The sequence below is a fragment of the Sitodiplosis mosellana genome, unplaced genomic scaffold (assembly GCF_009176505.1).
Source record: "Sitodiplosis mosellana isolate CC-2019 unplaced genomic scaffold, AAFC_SMos_1.0 Smas_scaffold_6167, whole genome shotgun sequence".
NCBI classification, from domain to species: domain Eukaryota; kingdom Metazoa; phylum Arthropoda; class Insecta; order Diptera; family Cecidomyiidae; genus Sitodiplosis; species Sitodiplosis mosellana.
The window spans coordinates 67,579-86,359 of NW_022601408.1; the positions used below are offsets into that span (position 1 = coordinate 67,579).

At 36.8% G+C, this 18,781-nt stretch overlaps 3 protein-coding genes across 3 annotated transcripts; 2 read left to right on the plus strand and 1 right to left on the minus strand.

The window, feature by feature from the left end:
* Window positions 1-754: 754 nt before the first annotated feature.
* On the minus strand, window positions 755-8,056 carry LOC129575417 (uncharacterized). Its single transcript, XM_055459018.1, has 10 exons — window positions 6,960-8,056; window positions 5,826-6,001; window positions 5,420-5,603; window positions 5,206-5,319; window positions 4,913-5,087; window positions 2,251-3,269; window positions 1,997-2,185; window positions 1,722-1,939; window positions 1,423-1,657; window positions 755-1,345 (listed from the first exon to the last, which is right to left on the minus strand). The coding sequence occupies exons 2-10, from the start codon at window positions 5,987-5,989 to the stop codon at window positions 938-940; spliced, it is 2,706 nt and encodes a 901-aa protein (XP_055314993.1). The 5' UTR covers window positions 5,990-6,001; window positions 6,960-8,056; the 3' UTR covers window positions 755-937.
* A 1,478-nt stretch (window positions 8,057-9,534) lies between these two features.
* On the plus strand, window positions 9,535-15,504 carry LOC129575418 (uncharacterized). The gene is made up of 7 exons (XM_055459019.1): window positions 9,535-10,433; window positions 10,940-11,616; window positions 11,690-12,710; window positions 12,775-12,920; window positions 13,083-13,214; window positions 13,285-14,973; window positions 15,055-15,504. Exons 1-7 carry the CDS (start codon window positions 10,352-10,354, stop codon window positions 15,130-15,132), a joined length of 3,825 nt encoding a protein of 1,274 aa, XP_055314994.1. The 5' UTR covers window positions 9,535-10,351; the 3' UTR covers window positions 15,133-15,504.
* A 1,417-nt stretch (window positions 15,505-16,921) lies between these two features.
* LOC129575419 (uncharacterized) lies at window positions 16,922-18,745 on the plus strand. Its single transcript, XM_055459020.1, has 2 exons — window positions 16,922-17,045; window positions 17,125-18,745. The coding sequence occupies exon 2, from the start codon at window positions 17,160-17,162 to the stop codon at window positions 18,597-18,599; it is 1,440 nt and encodes a 479-aa protein (XP_055314995.1). The 5' UTR covers window positions 16,922-17,045; window positions 17,125-17,159; the 3' UTR covers window positions 18,600-18,745.
* The last annotated feature ends 36 nt before the right edge of the window (window positions 18,746-18,781 follow it).

Consider the following 18,781-nt stretch of genomic DNA (forward strand, 5'->3'; position numbering starts at 1 on the left):
TGGCGCGCGCCGATACAAGTTTGATTACAACAAATACGATCCACTCGATGATCATGAAAGCAGCGATAATACTACACTCATCTCCATTTATCTCTTCTTCTCTCGATCTGTTGTCCATAACGCATGAGCGCTATACATTGCTTACATTCTGTTGTTATCGTATTTCGTGCTCTTCGCGAAGCGAATAAATACATCAGTGTGTATAAAAACCGCGATGTATATGCGCGATTTTGTCAGTATATATGTGTGTGTGTGTGTGTATGTGTGTGTGTGATACGCGCAGTTCGTACTGAACAAATGCCAAATCACAATCTATTTACGTGCATGTGATGTGAGGCTTGCCAATAACTCAAGCATCAGGTCTCCTCTGCTTTTTGGCACATATTCCTCGTACATAATTCACTGCACAAAAAGCCGAAAAAACATCGAATTTTTCGATAGCCAAAAATACATCATCGCGAGCAGCACGCGTATGACATCCTCAGAGCAAGTTCAGAGCGGTCCTTTTTTTCAAACAATATCAATATCAAGACATGTATCACACCTTACTGTATGGTTAACCTTTGTAGTGAACGGGGTAAACTTTCCATTTTAAAACTCACCATAATAAAATTTTGTTGAGACATATTCCAATAATAAAAAGTGTATCTCACTCTGAAGATTAATTTGCAATGGTGCTATAGTCTTTCAATATCACGCTCCCGCTGTCTTTTTTGAAAACTCTTACCAATTGGAATAAAAATATTTTTTCGAATTGAAATAAATTTCGGTTTTATTGTTTTTCCTTCGTAAAATTATCTTGAACATTTATATTGATTCGTTTGAAAAAGTAAACATAAAACAAATCGATGTGAATGGAGGCACATGATGCGAATGTATGAATATGGAATATATGGAATATATGAATTCAACCTAATTGATGTGACTGTCTTATTTGTTACAGACACCCTTTAACAGTATGCTTTGTAGCCTTAATGAAAACGTCAGATAAATCAGAACATTGCTCTAGATTTTTATTCTTTCTGCCACCATTCAAGTCATCGTCAACATCTTCGCTGGAATTATAAATGGACTGAAAGCTGTTATCTGAATCATAAAATGAATTGATTGCCGATGAAAGAACTCCCGAAAGTAATTGCATCGATGGTACTTCTGAGTCCATGTCAGAACTGCTGCATGTTTCAAAGGAGTTTTTGTCAGTTCCACTGCTTGCCCACCATGGCGACATCGAACCACCTGATGCTGTTTCATAAGACGACGAATGCGAATGAGGTGTTAATGTGCATTCGGATGCTGTAACAAATGATTCGTCCTCTGTCGATGACTTTGCAAACGAATTCAATTCCTGATTGAAAAAAAAAAATAAATAAAGAAAATGATTTAGTTGTGAATATGTAAATATAAGATCAATGGATGACTTACATCAATACTACCACGGCTGTCAATGCTGGTATTTCCATCATTTTTTCGTTCAAGAGAGTCAATTTGAGCACTGTCAAGTTCTAGGATGGTTTGAGTTTCTCTTAACGCAACATCCAGTGACTCGGCGATTTTAGACACCTCATTCAATTTACCAGTGATTGCATTCGCTGCAATTATGTTACTTTCGATATTTTTTGGGATTGGAAGTGTTGTATCACTTTCTTCATCGGTTTTCCTACATAGATAAAGTGATCATTTCAGAAAATGATATAAACAAACAAATTAATAAGATAACGCACCCATTGTTTATTGTGCAGGTCATTGATTCCATTCCAAATGGCTCCTTCAAACGTGATCGTAATAGTTTTCCGAGCCGAACCATTCTACCAATCTCAACGATCAATTGCTCTCGATTGAGCATGTGCAAACGTAATCGCAACAATTGCTCTTCCTTATTTTCCGACTCTGACTCTGCCTCGATCGTTTCTTTTAATTCCTTCAGTTGTTGATATTGTTCCTAAATAAAAACAAAAATCAATTTATTATGCCATTGTTGCGAATCATATAAACCTACATCCATTGTACGATGAAATACAGCGGACACCCTTAGTCGTGTCATTTGCTCCTGACTTATATTATCTAAACTCTTCCATGTATCGAGGAGAGTTTTTATTTTTGCACGGCTGTCAGAGTCATCTAGCTTGCAAGACACACGTAAGGCCGACGAGGCCTCCAAAAGTTGATTTCCGTATTCAAAAATTCTCTGGAGTTCGAAAAAAAAAAATAAATGTAGTTAATGAACCGGAAAAGAATGTGAATGTGTTTTACCTTAGCAGTCTCTTGAATCTTCTGAAGGCTTTGTTTTTGTCTTTGAATTTCAAATATGTTGCAGCCGACATAGGAATGGGTTTTTATAGTGATCGACAATAAGTCGTCAATCCATTTATTTGCCATCGAGGCGTCTCGTTCGTACGAGTAAATTGCCATAATTTGCTCGAATGTCAGGGTTTGTAATTCAACGCTCTCGAAAAAAATGCGGCGTCGATTCATTGTTTCGGTAAGAATGTCCCGTATCATGGTGATTTCATCCGTGTAATCTAGTCCAGTGTCTCGTCCATAGACATCTTTCGTTGGAATGGAAAGTAAATCACTCAGCTTTTCCGCCTCCTTTTCTAATTCCCCGACAATATGTTCCAGCTCCTTTTTCGATTCGCGCAGTGATCTCAGTTTTTTCGCGCACATTTCGAATTCCATTATTTTGTTCCCCACAATGTGTTGATCAAACACTTGGCTCGATCTATCGAAATAAAGCGTGACAAATCGATAAAATCGAACGCATGTGATCAAAATAATACGACGCTTTTCTAAACGGTTCGCAAAACTTCGACACAAAAACTGCATAAACTGCTTTTGAGCCAATAAATCTTTGTATATTATTGAATTGGCTGTGATTGGATCTTTGTCATTGATAAAACAATTGATTTTATAGTTAACTTTAGCATAATATCCATATGTATCACAACATTTCAGTTCGAGTGCATCGTGAGCATCACGCAAAGCCTCGGACGTTTCCAAATCAGTGCCGATTTTATGTTGCTCGGAAATCAGCTCTTCGCCTTTGCCCAAAATCCATTTAGTAACCGTTCCAATGCTGTCGATAAGCGTTGTTGCCACTTTCAAATTTGATAAAAATGTTTCGAATTCACACCAAATTGCCATGAAATCCATTTGCTTTTGCTCCATCTGGTTGAGCATGCGTTTGATTGCCTCTCTCGCATCGATAATATCCCGTGTTTTGCAGTAATTTTTGTTCAGTGAATCATTCAATTCGAGCAGCAATTTATTACCTTAGAAAAAGAAAACGTTAGGAAAGCCAAAACATTCATTGGAGTAAAGTTACAATAATAATCGTACACCATTATGGTCGGTTCAACTTCATGTGTGCAACAACTGTTTAAAGAGTCAATCAACTCAACTGAACGCAACTACCCGAACCAGCATAACGTTCAATGTATGGGCGTTTCAAGAAAAAATACGACGTTCATATTCCATTCAGTAGATTGAACATTCAATCGAACCAAACTCCATTGAATGTGAAAGAAATCTAGGTGCGACAGTTGCATATTTTTCTGCGCGGTTCATAGAGCGCAGTCAAAGTAAGTGGAAATAGAGTGACTAACAGCGCTCAACAAATTTCATAATTATTATTTCTTCCATTCACATCTCAGGCATACGCGCTTATGGTGAAGCATTCCGAAATCCAAGCAAAATCGCAACAGAATGCAGATGGAACGTTTCAGCTCAATTTGATGTCGTTGCTAACGAATATAGTTAGCCACGCGAACTCATGTGATGCAGTGAATGCATAAATGAATGCAAAAAAGAAAAAAAAAAGTAGTGAAAACGTCCAAATATCGTACACTGCTGGTGTAATGAAGAAAATGTATCTATGAGCGCATATGCTGTAATTTAACGGCTGTACCTTTGCGTAATGAACAAACTACTGCGACTTTTGAGAGAGAAAACAAAAAAAAGAGTGTTTGAAAAAACGAAACAACAACAAATATTAATGAAAAATGCACATATTCGCAGCTTATCTGTTTTTAAAACCAACAATTACATCTCTTTTCTTCGAGTTTCTCTTTTAAAGCGTACGGAGAATAAGACGAAACAGATCTTATTAGTGCTAATAAGAAAATGTTGATATGTATGTAAATTTGAAGAAGAAAAAAATTATAATAAATTTATAATTATATTTTTTTTCCGTTGGTTTGTTTTGAATTTTTACACATTTACGACTAGCATATTCAGCGCATAATCATTCTCACACTAAAGAGAACGGCGACGAATAAAAAACGCTGAGAGCACAAGAAAATATTCAAAAGTGATTTATGCAAAACGAGTTTTGTGAAAGTATCATTAAAAAAAAGCCGCGTGTTTTTTTATTTTGGAATTTCTTCATAAGTTCAGTGTGGAATTTAAATTCGTATTCTTATGATGACATTTTTTTTTTCAGATGAATAGCAAGCAACGCGGGAAAATGAATGTCAATGATTTGGTTGACACAAAAGACACTACTCCATACATGTTTATCTGATTATGTTTGAAGACAATTTACATTTGAACGCATTGAACCACGCACATTTTCCCATATAAACGAGACCAAGATAAATGATTGACTCATTGTATATAGTAGAATAACCATCCAAGTGCGAACGTTACTTCTTTTAAAAGACGTGGTTCACATATTCACGCCTTTCTCACGTCTTCTATATAATTACCACACGAAAGACGTACGTCTTCTGTGCAGTGATAAATGATATAGCTGAAATTTCCCTCACGCCATTCTCGCGTATTCTGTATACCATTGCAAAGAAGATGCACGTCTTTCAGACAGGAAATTATATAAAAGACGTGAGAAAGGCGTGGATACGTGAACCACGTCTTTTAAAAGACGTAACGATTGCACTTGGGTAATTTTAACTCTTACCATTTTTTATAATCATTTTAACGACGTTTTGCATTTCAATGTTGGTGCCAGATCTTCGTTTCACCACTTCATTGATCTCTGTAGGTCGCATCGATTTCAAGTCTTGCAGCGACTCGATGAAGGTGTCTAAATCAACCATTGCTTTATTGAAGGATTTTCGAAAATCTTCAATGCGCTGCAATGTGTTATTGGAAAAATGTCATTAAATACTAATATTATACGTAGTCAAAGATGCTGGAAACACAAGTGATTGGTTGACTAAAAGGTTGAAATGAATGTTGTTATTCACTTACTATTCGACTTTTTAGCCAATGCTCATGGTTTAACGTAAACAATCCACCGAGCTCTTCTGGAAGTTCATCGCTTTTGAAATATTTGAATAATCTCAATTTAGTCACAATTGATACCTAAAATGTCATCATCAAAGTATTATATTAGTCAACATCAACAAAGCATCGCCTCAAGATTAAATGGTTCTGACAAAAAAAAGGCATCAAAAGCACTCACATCCATATATTGGTGAGTTTTTGTACAATTTTGATACTTGAAGACTTCAGACCGAACGGCATACAATTTAGCGCTTTTATTGTTCAGCACTTCATTTACATATTGGATCGTATAGCGAGCATATCGCCACGAGCACAACTGAATATCAATGAGGATATTGAGTCCATTGTCTACGGTTTCTTTGCTGTGGAAACGAATGTTAAAAAAAAACAATAAACAAAATATAGGTTTTTTTCATTTTTCAACAGCGACAGACAGCGAAAAAGTCGTGAAATGTTGAAAACAAAATGTAAAAAAGCATTTAAAAAATAATATGAATTCCAATGACTTGATAGCTTAATTGAAAACACTTTTCTGGTTGTAATTGTGCACCTATTTGTGCACTTGTTATTAAAAAAAAAATTACCTCAAACTGTTAATTAAATATTGAAGACACAGGTCTAACGGTTGTTTCTTCCATGTTGATTTCAACTCGCCAGCTGGTGCCTTTACAATTATAATCGGACGATCGCGATTGCCCGCCAAATAAGCAGCTTGTGTTTTCAATGCACTCAATACATCTGCGTCCATTGTTAAATTTTACTGAACACGCAAAATATATAAGAAAAAAAAAACAAACATGTGTTTTAAGATTGCTGAGCATCTCAGCATTTCGTAAGGCACGGATATATCCGAGCATATCGACGAATCATACAGTGGCGTGCGTTGCTACGCGCAGCCGCAACGACTCGACCGGAATGTGTATGTTGTTGCTGCGTGCAGCCACATCAACTGAACACACTTCGGTCGAGTCGTTGCGGCTGCACGTAGCAACACACGCCACTGTATTATACAGTATGCGTCGTCGATATGCTCGGATATATCCGTGCCTTACGAAATGCTGAGATGCTCAGCGATCTTAAAACACATGTTTGAAAAAAAATAATGCGAAATTATTATACTAGGGTATTCAACGGATGGCATTGCACAGCGCATAAATTGTGAGCGTGTGCTTGTGTATGTCGAAGATCGACCAACGAGTCATAAAGAGTTAGCTACATGATACACGCATTTTAAACCATTAAATAGAACAAAACCATTTCTGCCATCGCCGGCATTAATAGCCTCAACAACATACGACTGTGACGTGACAATGCATCAATATTGCTTTCAGCGTTCAGACTGTCGTACTATGAGATGCACATGATGGACTATCAAAGATAATTTGTTCAAGAGTCCAATATATGATTTAACTGGACATTGCCATTGCAAATTTGTTCTGCACTCGAATAATAGCGCCATTTGACAGTGCATTAATCTTTGAAACGAAGAAAAAAAAAGAAAGACACAAAACAGAAAACTTGTTTCTGCCTTTTATTTTACAGTTATTGGATACTATTGGGATTCTGATTCTGATTGTGTGCCAATTTAACTGGTTTCATTTAACGGTGTGATTGAGAAGCAGTTGGTTTTCTTCTGTATTATACCATATATTCACATTAGTGCAGTTCAATATTGTCCAAAAAAATCAAGCTAGTCTACAGTTTCATTGTATACTTACCGTTGAAATGGCTTATTATAATCATATATGGTAGATTTTGGTGGATTTATTTCTATTTTAGGTGTAAATTAAAAGACGCACACACACACTTATATACGCTGTTAATCAAAACAAATGAACAGAGCACGTATTATCACTTGGTCAACTGATTTGTTGAGGTCGACGAAACGTTGACAACAAGTCTGAGCTCTTATTTTTATGCAATCGCTGATGATTTTTCAATATCGATGCGCTGATATATTATTGTGGTTATTCTAAAAACAAGTTGTGTGTTTTCTTGATCTTTCATCTGTTTTTTTTATCACTCATTCTCTTTGGTACTGTCGTCGAACTTTCTGTTTATTAATATCTTCTTCTTCTTCTTCTTCTTGTTCTTCTTCTTTTACGATAGAAAGCCAACAAACTAACAAACAGGTTAATTACGACACGACGAGGCTGTTGAAGTCGACATGAGTAACCATCACTCACAGAACCAGTCGTTAACGACGAGTGTTTTGACGAAGCAACGTTGCGCCGGGAAGCTGCATCCTCGAGATAAATGCATTTATCAATTAAGTTCTCTGTGTGTATGTTAATGCTAGTGAATTTCACTCCAAATCTTTGTTGTTTCATGCAGATATATACTGACAAAACGTAACTATTTCGGAGCACTCTATTCTTAACACACAAGAACGCACTTTATGATTGAAAACTTGTTACACATTTTCTTGAAATTATCATTCGTTGCATGTTTTTATTTGCAATTATGCGCCATCACTTTTACACATTCCAACAAATTGTATATCAAATACGATTGTAATGTTTCTGATTTTTCCCCCAGAGGTGCACTTTAATGGATTTATTGAACATATTTTCGTCCTGTTGCAGTCCCAAATACTTCGATCAAAATGGTTTTAAAATTAATGTTACACTTAAGGACCATGACAAATTTATTTTGTATAAATATTGAGTAAGCAACACAAAATTATCACTCCTTGTACAATGGCTCTAGAAAGAATCCTCGGTCCGAGTTTCGATTCTGTATTCGTGTCCGTTTACATGAGCATGTGAAATCGAACTGAAAGTTTGCGTTCGACAAATGGTGCGCCAAGGTGTGCGCACTGCGCAGTCTAATCAAACGAATGTAAGAAATCAAGAAAACAACACAGCCTCAACTGCTTTGTGTACAGACATACGAGCACATACGACGACGTATCATGTCTTCACTGGGTGCTCCATAAGCATTTCACTTGTCGCTTCTTTTTAAGCAAAAGTAAAATTTTGCGTCGAAGTAAAACTGAACACGGCCAAAATTCCGAATGTGATTGTAATTCCATTTTTATTTTTCTGCATTTTTATTTGAATAAGATAAAAAAAACAGGTTTTTTTTCTTTTGAAAATAAAAACGAATAATATTTTCTGGTTTTGTACTCATTGGATTTAGAAATGATAATATTATCATACACCGATTGTAAATAATATTGCACAGCATTGCAGATACCAATACTTTCATTTCTGTTTCATGTGTTTAGAGAGAAAGCACCCTGTATTCAATCAGTGAACAATCGTGTACATTCACTGCATACACTTCTTTTTCGAACCGAATTGGTTGTGCATGGAATGAGAAAGGTATGAAAGGAAAAATGGATATTGACTTGAAGGTACAAGGAAAAAAAATGTTGAAATAAAAAAAGTCATAAGCCAATGAGCGTTTGGAGATCACAGGAGAATTTCACAGCATGAAAACAAGCGATACATTCTTCTCTATTCACATAATAGCTGTTAGAGTAGTCCTTCAATGGTAACAAGGGAAAAAAAAACATTTCAGGTCAACTGTAATTTGGAAGAATAAATTTCGAGTTTCGATTTATTTGTAAAACCATCATGAGCAGCGCATCATTGTTGAAATGATGTTTTCAACCTGTGCCAGAAAAACCAACCGTAACCTTATATAGCCTATTTTGAACAGGTAGCATGTTTGATAATAATTGGAGAGCAAATGTATAAGATGAGCTCATGCTGATGCATTCGTACACGTAGCATCACATCTTTATTGACAATGAAAATCATTAAAATCCCAAGAGTAACAAGATTCGAAACAGTACATAATTACAAAACGGAACATTTTCTACGGAGCAGAAAGTAGATGTAGTGTAGATACTGCCGTTTTTTCTTGATTACTATCAAGAATAAAGTCCAACGCCACTTGGAAACGCAATAGCCGTTGGCTAACATTATATGAAACATATACTCAGAATAAAATCCATGCTCTTCACGAGTCAGGTATTTTACACTTGAGTAGAAAAGTTTGCAATGCAAAGAAGGACGTCACTCAGCACTGAAAACTGTAGACTCTCCGTATTAAAATCGTACCATCAGTTTACTCAGTCACAGTCTTCTTTGCAACAATGGTACTGTATGCTTTATTGTGACGTTGACATAGTAATATTAGCATTTTATATTATTTGTTGTTGAGTTCAGTTTAGCATATCCACATGCTATTGTTCATTCGTTCGCAGTTAACATAATGATTTAATTCATTTGAACCTGTGAGCAAACCGCTGATCAAAGTTAGTTTTTATTTTACTTTCAGTACATTCAAACCCACAACAATAAGATGTTTATCGAGTGATGTGTTTCGGGTAAACTATTAAGTTATTTTCCACTTGCAATTGGATAGCTTTCATGAAAACAGCCCGTCAAAATATCGAGTACATAAGCAAAGGAAAAGCCCGATCAGTTCTGCAATAAATTTCAAACGTGATTCAAGTACGCTCACATTTTAGGAAACATTCACAAGAATAAAGGAATAAAAAGCGAAAAAGACTATTGATAGCAACAAAGATTTTCATGTTTTTCTCCCTTTTTCCTGTCTTTCTGCGTTAGAGAGAATATTTTTAAATCGTCGCTTTTCAAGAAAAACTAAACATTCAGCAGAAACCGTGCCGAACGTATAACGTATGTGTGAAAATCCAACTGACTACAGGCAACGCGTGCACTCTTCAGCGTGCCGTACACATATAAATAAATAGGTATTCCGACGTATTTAAATTTCGCTCTCCCAAAATATAGATCACAGACACATTTGCGCACAAACAAACTGCCTGTAGAACAGTAATGGGTCAGTTCGTTTTTGCTCGGAATTCTAAAACAAGATCATTCTTACGATACACGGCAACCGAAGTTGTGCAGTAGTGTTTGAAATTTTGTGCGCGAGAGACGGGCGTCGACATCTTGAGACGCTATTGTCTCACAAAATTCCCCTTTTTTTCTTTAAGTTTTATTTTTTCTATTATCGTTTGCATATTTTTTTTGTTTCTCTGATCTAGTTTAATTTTTATTTATTTTATTTTTTTTTCTGCTCTATTTGCTGAGCGATTTGATGTTCTGAGACGCTCGAAACAACGCCAGCAATGGGCAATCATTCGACAAAGTCGAGTCAAAATGTTAACCGTGATCATCGGCCAAAGAAAAACGTGCATTGGAAATCAGCAGGTAAAAATCAATTGAACGCTCTTCTGTATTTGTCTATAAAATCAACGACATCAATGCCATTCTGATAACTCACTTTATGGAGCTGTGGATGTACTGCAAAGCGGTGCTAATTGTTGAGAAGCAAAAACGAAAAAAAATGAAATCGAATAAATTCACTGGGATGGATGCACATACATTTTGTTGAACGACGTTTCAACATTCCAACTATATCCGTTTGAATGTGTTTGTGTAATTTTGCATATTTTGATTGTGTTAGCCGATATTGGTGCGCGTAATCGGAGCGTAAATGTACACCTATTACATGTGTTGAATATGATATTTTTAGAATTTTGTGTTTGTATTTTAAGAAATTGATGTCTGCCGAAACTGAAAATATGTGTGGCAAAACAATAGACAACAGAATTGAGCTTAAATTGTGGGATTATTGAAATTTAACGAAGAAAAACTACTTCCGCATGTGATTTATACAATTTGGCAAAATTCACTATTTCATTTCTATTTGACAGAACCACCGTCAAACCCTGGCAAACCGATCCAAGTGACGCCTTTAAATGCTTCTACTGAAACGTTACAAATAAAATGGGATCGACCCTACACAGATGGTGGATCACCGATTATAGGCTATCTGGTTGAACATAGACGAATCGGTTCACCAACTTGGGTAAAAACATCGGCCACACTTGTACCATATCCAGAGATCACAATGACTGGAATCGAACCCAATTGGAGAGTTCAGTTCCGTGTTTTTGCTCAAAATGTCGTTGGAATGTCGGAGTCGAGCCCCTTATCCGAACCCATTTCCATTATTTCGCAGTGTAGTGACACATCAGCGCCGCAATTTTTAAACGAACTGCAAAACACGACCGTATTGGAAAACGATCAATGCGAGTTTCACGTCAGTGTCATCGGATCACCGACTCCTCAAATAAATTGGTTTAAGGATGGATTCGAAATTTTCAGCAGTAGGCGAACAAAAATCATTAATGAACTTGGTTCGAGCACGTTGATTTTCCATCAGATTGCACTCACCGATGAAGGCGAAATCAAGTGTACGGCAACAAATCGTTATGGACACGTTGTAACCAGATTCCAATTAAGAATAGATGCACCTCCAAAAATACGATTGCCAAGACAATACGAAGATGGATACTTGGTTGAGGCTGGCGAATCAATAAAACTCAAGGTAAATAACAAAATTGCATATTTGACAAGAAAAAGGTTTCTGACCCATTCTGAATGTTTCGTATCAAACAAAGGTTGGCATCGCTGGCCGTCCAACACCTGCCATTTCCTGGTCGCACAATAACGATATCATTACAAATGGTGGACGCTACGAAATCACAACAAACGATAAAAATTCGTTTTTGAAAATAACCAAAGCCACGCGCAAAGATCGAGGGGAGTTCAATGTTCGGGCAATCAATAAATTGGGTGAATTCAATGCATCGTTTCTTGTGACTGTCACCGCAAAGCCAAGCCCACCGCAAAATGTTCGAATCTCAATGTCATTGGGCAAATCAGTCACGCTCACTTGGTCAGCGCCCGAAGATGACGGTGGATGTAAAATTGGAAATTATGTAGTGGAGTATTTCCGCATCGGATGGGATGTTTGGTTGAAAGCGTCATCCACCAGACAGCTGACCGCCACCTTGAATGATTTGATTGAAGGCTCTGAGTATAAGTTTCGTTTAAAGGCTGAAAGTCCATATGGGCTAAGCGAACCAAGCGAGGAATCAAAAACTCTTTTCATTCCCGATCCCAAACGAGGCATTGTTACACCTAGTAGTCAACGCAGTAACCGCATCACCAAACAATCGTCACTTTCGCCGAATGTGGACCGTAAAAATGTGGTTTACAGCCAACCTAGAAAAAGTCCCATTAAGCAAATTATTATATCAGATGTCCCCAAAAATGTTGAATTCATTTCACAAATCTATGACAATGAACAAATCGTGAAGGAGCTTAGTTACGGCACAAGTGTCGAGAATCGAAATGGTAAAAAGAAAGATCCACTTCCGTCTTCGAAGCAAAGTTCCGAATCAAATTCAATCCAATCCAGTAAAAATAATGTGAATAAACCTAAATTAGTCATACCCGGAGAAGAATCAAAACCTTCCATAGTTACAACATCGCTCCAAAGCAATGAAAAGAGAACGCACGACAAATTTAGTGATGAAAATAACAAATTGGCAGCCGCTCACGATGAAGTTCACACGAGCAATGAATACATGCTAGTTTTGTATGATGACAAAAAGAAGGAAAAGAAGGACTACGAAGGTGGGTTGACTTGCAGAAAAAAATATGCACTCCATCTTCATAAATTTTACATTTTCTTCTACAGAAAATCATTTTGATTTGGACTTGAAAGAAGCCATTGAAGCTCCACCATTGTCATTATCAACGCCAGACTTACATGACATGTCACATCACAATCCGTTCCAACCATTAAGAAGATCTGCGAGTTCATCTGAATTACTCTATGAGAAGGTACTCTATGCAGAATCATTCATAAACAGTAAAATTTCAAACCACCGAAAATGTCGATGAAAATATATTCGACCATGTTATAGACAGGATGGTTTTCTTCTTTTCTCTCCCAAAATTTTCGCTAAATTGGTTTTGATTTCGAATGTAACTCATCATTCATAGGTAATGCAAAGGTTTTACCAGGCAGTTGAGCTGGACGAAGCGGAGAGGGCACGAAAACAAATTTCTGATCCCAATTCAAACCGAAAATCCAAATCTATGGATCGCACAATGAACAGCAACGAATTCGAATCGGTAATGAAATATTCATTTAGAAGTTTTTGTTTTCTCTTATTCAATTTCACTTGTTCGAATTTGATTTTAGCCGTTTGATAACGAAGTGAAAGGCGACTCAGAGCTAGAGCCAGAACCTGAAATCGAAACTGATCAACACCATGATCGTGATTTGCGAAAAGAGATCTTTGAATCACAACGAAAACGCAGTCACACTCGACACGAACCATTGCCAGATGTTGATTACGATGATGATTACACAGAGAGTACGGCGTCATCAATAGGATCGGTTTCATTGTCTGCCTCCGTTGAATCAATTGAACAGTTCATAAACTCAGTGCGATCAGCAGCATCAACAAACACAAACTTGACCACAAGCACAACGAATACACGAGCTCCGGTCAATGATGAACTAGAAACTTATCATCCGCGTATGGAAATGCGGGAAATGCGCGCACTTTCACCATATAGAACTCCAGAGCCGGGCCACGCAACTGTAATTTTAAATAAACCTGTTCCGTTGCCCGATCCAGATATAAAACCAAAATCGATTCTCAAGCGACGGACATCTAACGAAAACGCCATAAATGAAACAACAACAAGCACTGTTGTGGAAACTAAGCCAGTTGAAAAAGAACCACAATTACAAGTGCTACCGCCACAACCGCAACCTCAAATTCAACCAAAATCAGAGCCAGAGCTACAAACTCAGCCGCAATCGCAGCCAAAATCGTTGCCGTCAATACCAAAGCCAGAAAAAGAGAAAAGAAGCTTTTTGAACTTATTCAGTAAGAAGGCGACATCTGCAGAAAATCTAAAGAAACCGGTCGAGTTGCCGCTTGAGAAAAAAGTCCCAGAGAAAGCTGTAGAAAAAGAGAAACTTTCAAAGCAACGACAAAATTCAATTGAAGAAAATAAAGTGGAACAAGTTGCAGTAATTGATCATTACAGCGACATTGTCAGAGAGTTGGGTGGTAGAACGACTACGAAATCGCCTGTACCGTTGTATATGAATCATCAGGCATTACGGGAAGCGGCTGCAAGAGCTGAACTTGAGGAACGCGCATCAATCGCACACCAAGGGCCGCCGTCTCGATGCATGTCGCCCGAAATCGATAAAATCAACATTAATGACGATGAAGATGAACATTATATGTTGGAAGTGGCCAAAAAAATGAACCAATACACCGAATCGATAGCGGCGCCATTGCCACAAAACGATTTAGTTGAAATTAGTGTGGAACATACAAAGTCAATTTCGTACGCAGTTCGTCAAATAAAACAGCCCGATGTTAAAGCGAACAATGAAGCCATCTTCCAGGCGAATGCTAAAAGCTTGACCGAATCGACGAAACTGAACAATGAAGATGATAGTACTGATAGCGTGATCGATACGAAAAAGCAAGAAACGCTAACAAAAGTGAGAAGTTCATCACGCTTACGTCAACTCGGACGTGCATCGACATTAGAGCGGCGTAGCCAATCAAAATCGCCTCTTTCTGACCGCAGAACATCGTTATCATCGACCGTATTGAAAGTGACTCGAATGCCTGTCCAAAACACCAACAACGATATTGACATTGATTTTGGATCTATATCGTCGCCATCGCCATCACGTCCACCATCGCCATCGCCATCGCCAAAAGCAGCCGAACACTTGCAATCCACAGCTGAAGAGAATGTTCGCTCCACCCTATCATATGTTACAGATCTGGCAATGTTTTTGTTGGCTTGCTATCTGTACGTGTTTCATGATGCTCGTCTGTCTATTCCAATATTGGTAATTTGATTTAATTAAAAAAAAATACTCACATTTAATTATAATTTCTGATTCATCATACACATCAATATTTTCTTTCAGCTTTTGATGGTTTATCGACAAATGAAAAATGCATTCGTAGACCAAATACAGAAATGGACTAAACGGAAAAGACAATGATACAACGGTTATGGTTATGGTTACGGCCACTGTTATCGCTCTCAACAACCACTTAATTCATACTTTTGTTAATGTTAACCATTTGATAATTTGTTATCAATAAACTTATTTGTACCCTAATGGAAATCAATTCAACTCAAATAAAAAGAGATGAAAAAAACAACGAGATTTGTTTTCAAACACAGCAGCTCCAAGTATACATTAATATAATATTAAACATTTATTTTAAACTTACACATTAAGGACGATTACAGCTTACAATGTTTAATTATTACCTAAATATCAGCGTTGTTGAAGAATCGCTAGAATTTGCTTATGTTTTTTTTTTTAAATTTCGTCAATATGCCATTCAATAAAACTATTATAAATACAGTGTTGCATCATTCTTTCTTATTTTATATTCAATTCTTCTGAATGGTGTCCATTACAAAGGGGAAAAACGATTCAGTGTGATAGCAAATTGAGGCGACATTGAAAAGTACTGTTAAGCACCCAGTGTGTATAGTAGTTTATTGGCCTTTAGACATATACCAATAAAAACCAATACCACTCAACTTGAAGAAGGTCATGTGTTCGTTCATCCAACTGAGCCGGGATTCATGGGAATGCTATGGTAAACGTTAATTCAATAAAATCCAACATATGACCAACAATTGCATCAACCCACATTTTTTATCAAAATGTTTTTCTTCGATTAGCTTCCGAAACGGATTGCTTGTTCGGGATATCTTCAAGCGTTCTGAAGCGAACAACGACTGGAATAACTTCAGTGAACTGTTAGAATCGACACCAAGAGGCAATTATGGTAATATGGCTCTGCATTTTGTGCAGAAAGAAATCATTCCGAATGTGAAGGGCAGTCTTCGTTGGAACAAAAACAGCGACTTGCTCATGCCAGAATCAGCGAAGGGGGTTGTGAAGTGAGTGACATGAATGTCAAACATAAATGCATGGAACACACAAATGATTTGATATTGTTTTTTTCTTCATTCACACAGATTTTCATCACCACAAACAGAGATTCGAGCTCTGATTGAGGGTCAAATGTTGCATCACAAAGCGGTCGCAATGCAAATGGGATTTTCATTCGGCGAAGATACCCGGATCCTTGCTACTGGCGATGCATCAGCAAATAAATCTATTCTTCAAGTCGTTTAAGATGTGTTTAACGCACCGCTTTACATTCAAAATACAACAGAAGCTGCCTTATTGGTTGCTGCTTATCGCACCAAATATACCATATACTTATCACGTTTGCCCAAAGGACAAACGGAACACGAGACTTATTTCGATTATGTAAGTAAATTTTTGCCACATCACATGCAACGAGTGTGTGAACAGAGCTCTGACTCCGAAAGCATTTACAATAAAATGCTAGAGCATTACTCTGAAATGGTATCCGTTCTGAAAAGAACCGACGACGCTTAACATTCAAACTACTTTCCAAAAATGGGAAATTTCCATTGCAATACATTTGTGAAAAAAGAATCAAATTTCAAGCATTCCATATTGTAGCCAAAAATTGTAAATAATTATATACACCATTTTTTCCATTGAAATTGTACGACGAAAATGAAAGAAACATTTCTATTTTTTTTTTATTTATGTATCGGATAATGCACAAATAAAGTGAAAAAAGAACGATTATTATAAAAAATAAACCGAAAGTGTACCGGAATATAAATGTATCTGTTGTCAACTGTCAAAAACAGGACTAAATGATCTATTTCAACTTGCTTCTATTAGGATTGTCCGATGAAAGAATGGATCATGTACTACTTCCTCTATTACTATTTCAAAACAATTATAAAAACAGCTGTCGTCTTGATTTAAGCATCATTCTTGTGTCGAATTTTCATTTAGGAAAGCACTTGAGATATTTGGAATTAATTCTTTTGCGATAAAAGAAAAAGGTAAAGAAATACTTTGGCACACAGCACAAATTTCGAAAATTTTGTTATTTGAGTGATTGTTTTTTTAATTTTTGATTAGGTTACAGTTGACATTTTTCCAAGGTGCATTCTAAAATGGGTGATAACTGCGGAATAATTGAAAAGCAAACAGTTAAAACGAAGCGAAACAGAGTTCTTAGCATATTAAATCCAAATTCAGTAAAAAAACGACGGCGGGGACACCACATGATTTCACATGCGACAACTCTCCTGGATTTGAATGATGACTGTTTGCTCACTATCTTTGGGAATTTAAAAGCAATTGAACTTTGCCATGTAGCAAATGTGTGTAAACGTTTTGGCCCACTCGCAGAGAGTGCATTTCGTACCACTCACAAATCCGACCAATTCATACGACTTCGTTTTGATGAAGGAAGCTGCACAAAGTCCGAATTGCGGCGGATAATCTGCAAATTTGGCCACTTAGTTACATATTTTTTTGGAACTGGACGTCAACTTGAGCTAAACTTGCTCGAGCGTTCGAATAATTTACGAAAATTGTGGCTGGATGAAGTGATTATTGATTGTAAAATTGCTAAGCCAATATTTCAGCGAGTGGAACATTTACAACTTTTTGATTGTAAATTTGTCGGCAACCGTAGTGATATATCAAAGGATTTGTTTGAAGCTTACAACAATCTCGAACTATTGATGTACTCCTCAATGGAAGGTGTTCGGCCATATGGACTTGAAAGAAATTATAAGTTAGCAACACTTTTGTTTCGAAATTGTGTGCCATCACTAAGTAGCTTCATTCAGTTTCTTCGATTCAATAAACAACTACTATGTCTCGGAATACCTGGTGATATCACAGATAAATACGTTTCTGGAATTATTAAATATGGGAAACAACTAACTCACATTTTTCTCTTTGTTAAGGAAGGAATAGTGAGTGCTGAAACTTTTGAGCGGCTTGGAAATTTGAAAAACCTAAGGAAACTGAATATTCGTTCCCTTTATTTGTGTCCTTCGAAAAGCGCTACAACATTGATTGACGGTGCACTCCGAATGAACATTCCTCTATCGTGTTTGGAAACGCATTCTTTTGCTATTGACTCAACAGCTTTGAGGAGCATTTCCAAATTGGAAACACTGGTATACTTGAATTTGGGAGGGAGAATTTATTGTTCGAAAACCGAATTCATGTCACTGCTAGTTTCATTACCATTACTCAACGAAATAATACTTACGTTTGCTTATCCGAGTCCCAATAATCAGGATATGAGTGTAATTATACTAATAACTTTGATTGAATGCGGCAAGCAACTCAACCGTATCGAATTGATAGATGTCCAAAAATTTCGGATAAATGAGGAGAGCTACGCAAAGTTACTCGAGGTAGTTAAAAGCAGCGGTAGAAAAGAAAGGCTTTCGGTTATATTTATAGGCTGTAAATTTACAACTAGCTACGAAGTGTCGAACGCCATTCAAAGAAATAATCAGATGTATCTGAAAATTGACTACAGTATCAGTACTTCATGCTGTTGCAAAAACTGCAAATCCACCCTTACTTAGTTAGTAGCTTTCCTATTCATTTTTTTATTACTGCATAAACTTATGTTAATCCATCCCACGGCCAATGGAGAACAAAATCCGTGTCTTTGTTTGGTTTAAATTTAAATGTCTTTCACGTTCAAATAAATGTTACAATTTGGAACAGAGGTTGAAATTGAGTTTAAAGATTTTGATAGCTTTAT

Excerpts from the sequence above, each read along its gene's own strand:
- LOC129575419 (XM_055459020.1), top strand. The coding sequence starts at position 17,160 with ATGGGTGATAACTGCGGAATAATTGAAAAGCAAACAGTTAAAACGAAG.
- LOC129575418 (XM_055459019.1), top strand. The coding sequence starts at position 10,352 with ATGGGCAATCATTCGACAAAGTCGAGTCAAAATGTTAACCGTGATCAT. Across the intron at positions 11,617-11,689 it reads GCGAATCAATAAAACTCAAG|GTTGGCATCGCTGGCCGTCC; the intron begins GTAAATAACAAA and ends TATCAAACAAAG. Across the intron at positions 14,974-15,054 it reads GTCTGTCTATTCCAATATTG|CTTTTGATGGTTTATCGACA; the intron begins GTAATTTGATTT and ends ATTTTCTTTCAG.
- LOC129575417 (XM_055459018.1), bottom strand. The coding sequence starts at position 5,989 with ATGGACGCAGATGTATTGAGTGCATTGAAAACACAAGCTGCTTATTTG. Across the intron at positions 5,604-5,825 it reads TATTTAATTAACAGTTTGAG|CAAAGAAACCGTAGACAATG; the intron begins GTAATTTTTTTT and ends TCGTTTCCACAG. Across the intron at positions 3,270-4,912 it reads TAAAATGATTATAAAAAATG|GTAATAAATTGCTGCTCGAA; the intron begins GTAAGAGTTAAA and ends TCTTTTTCTAAG.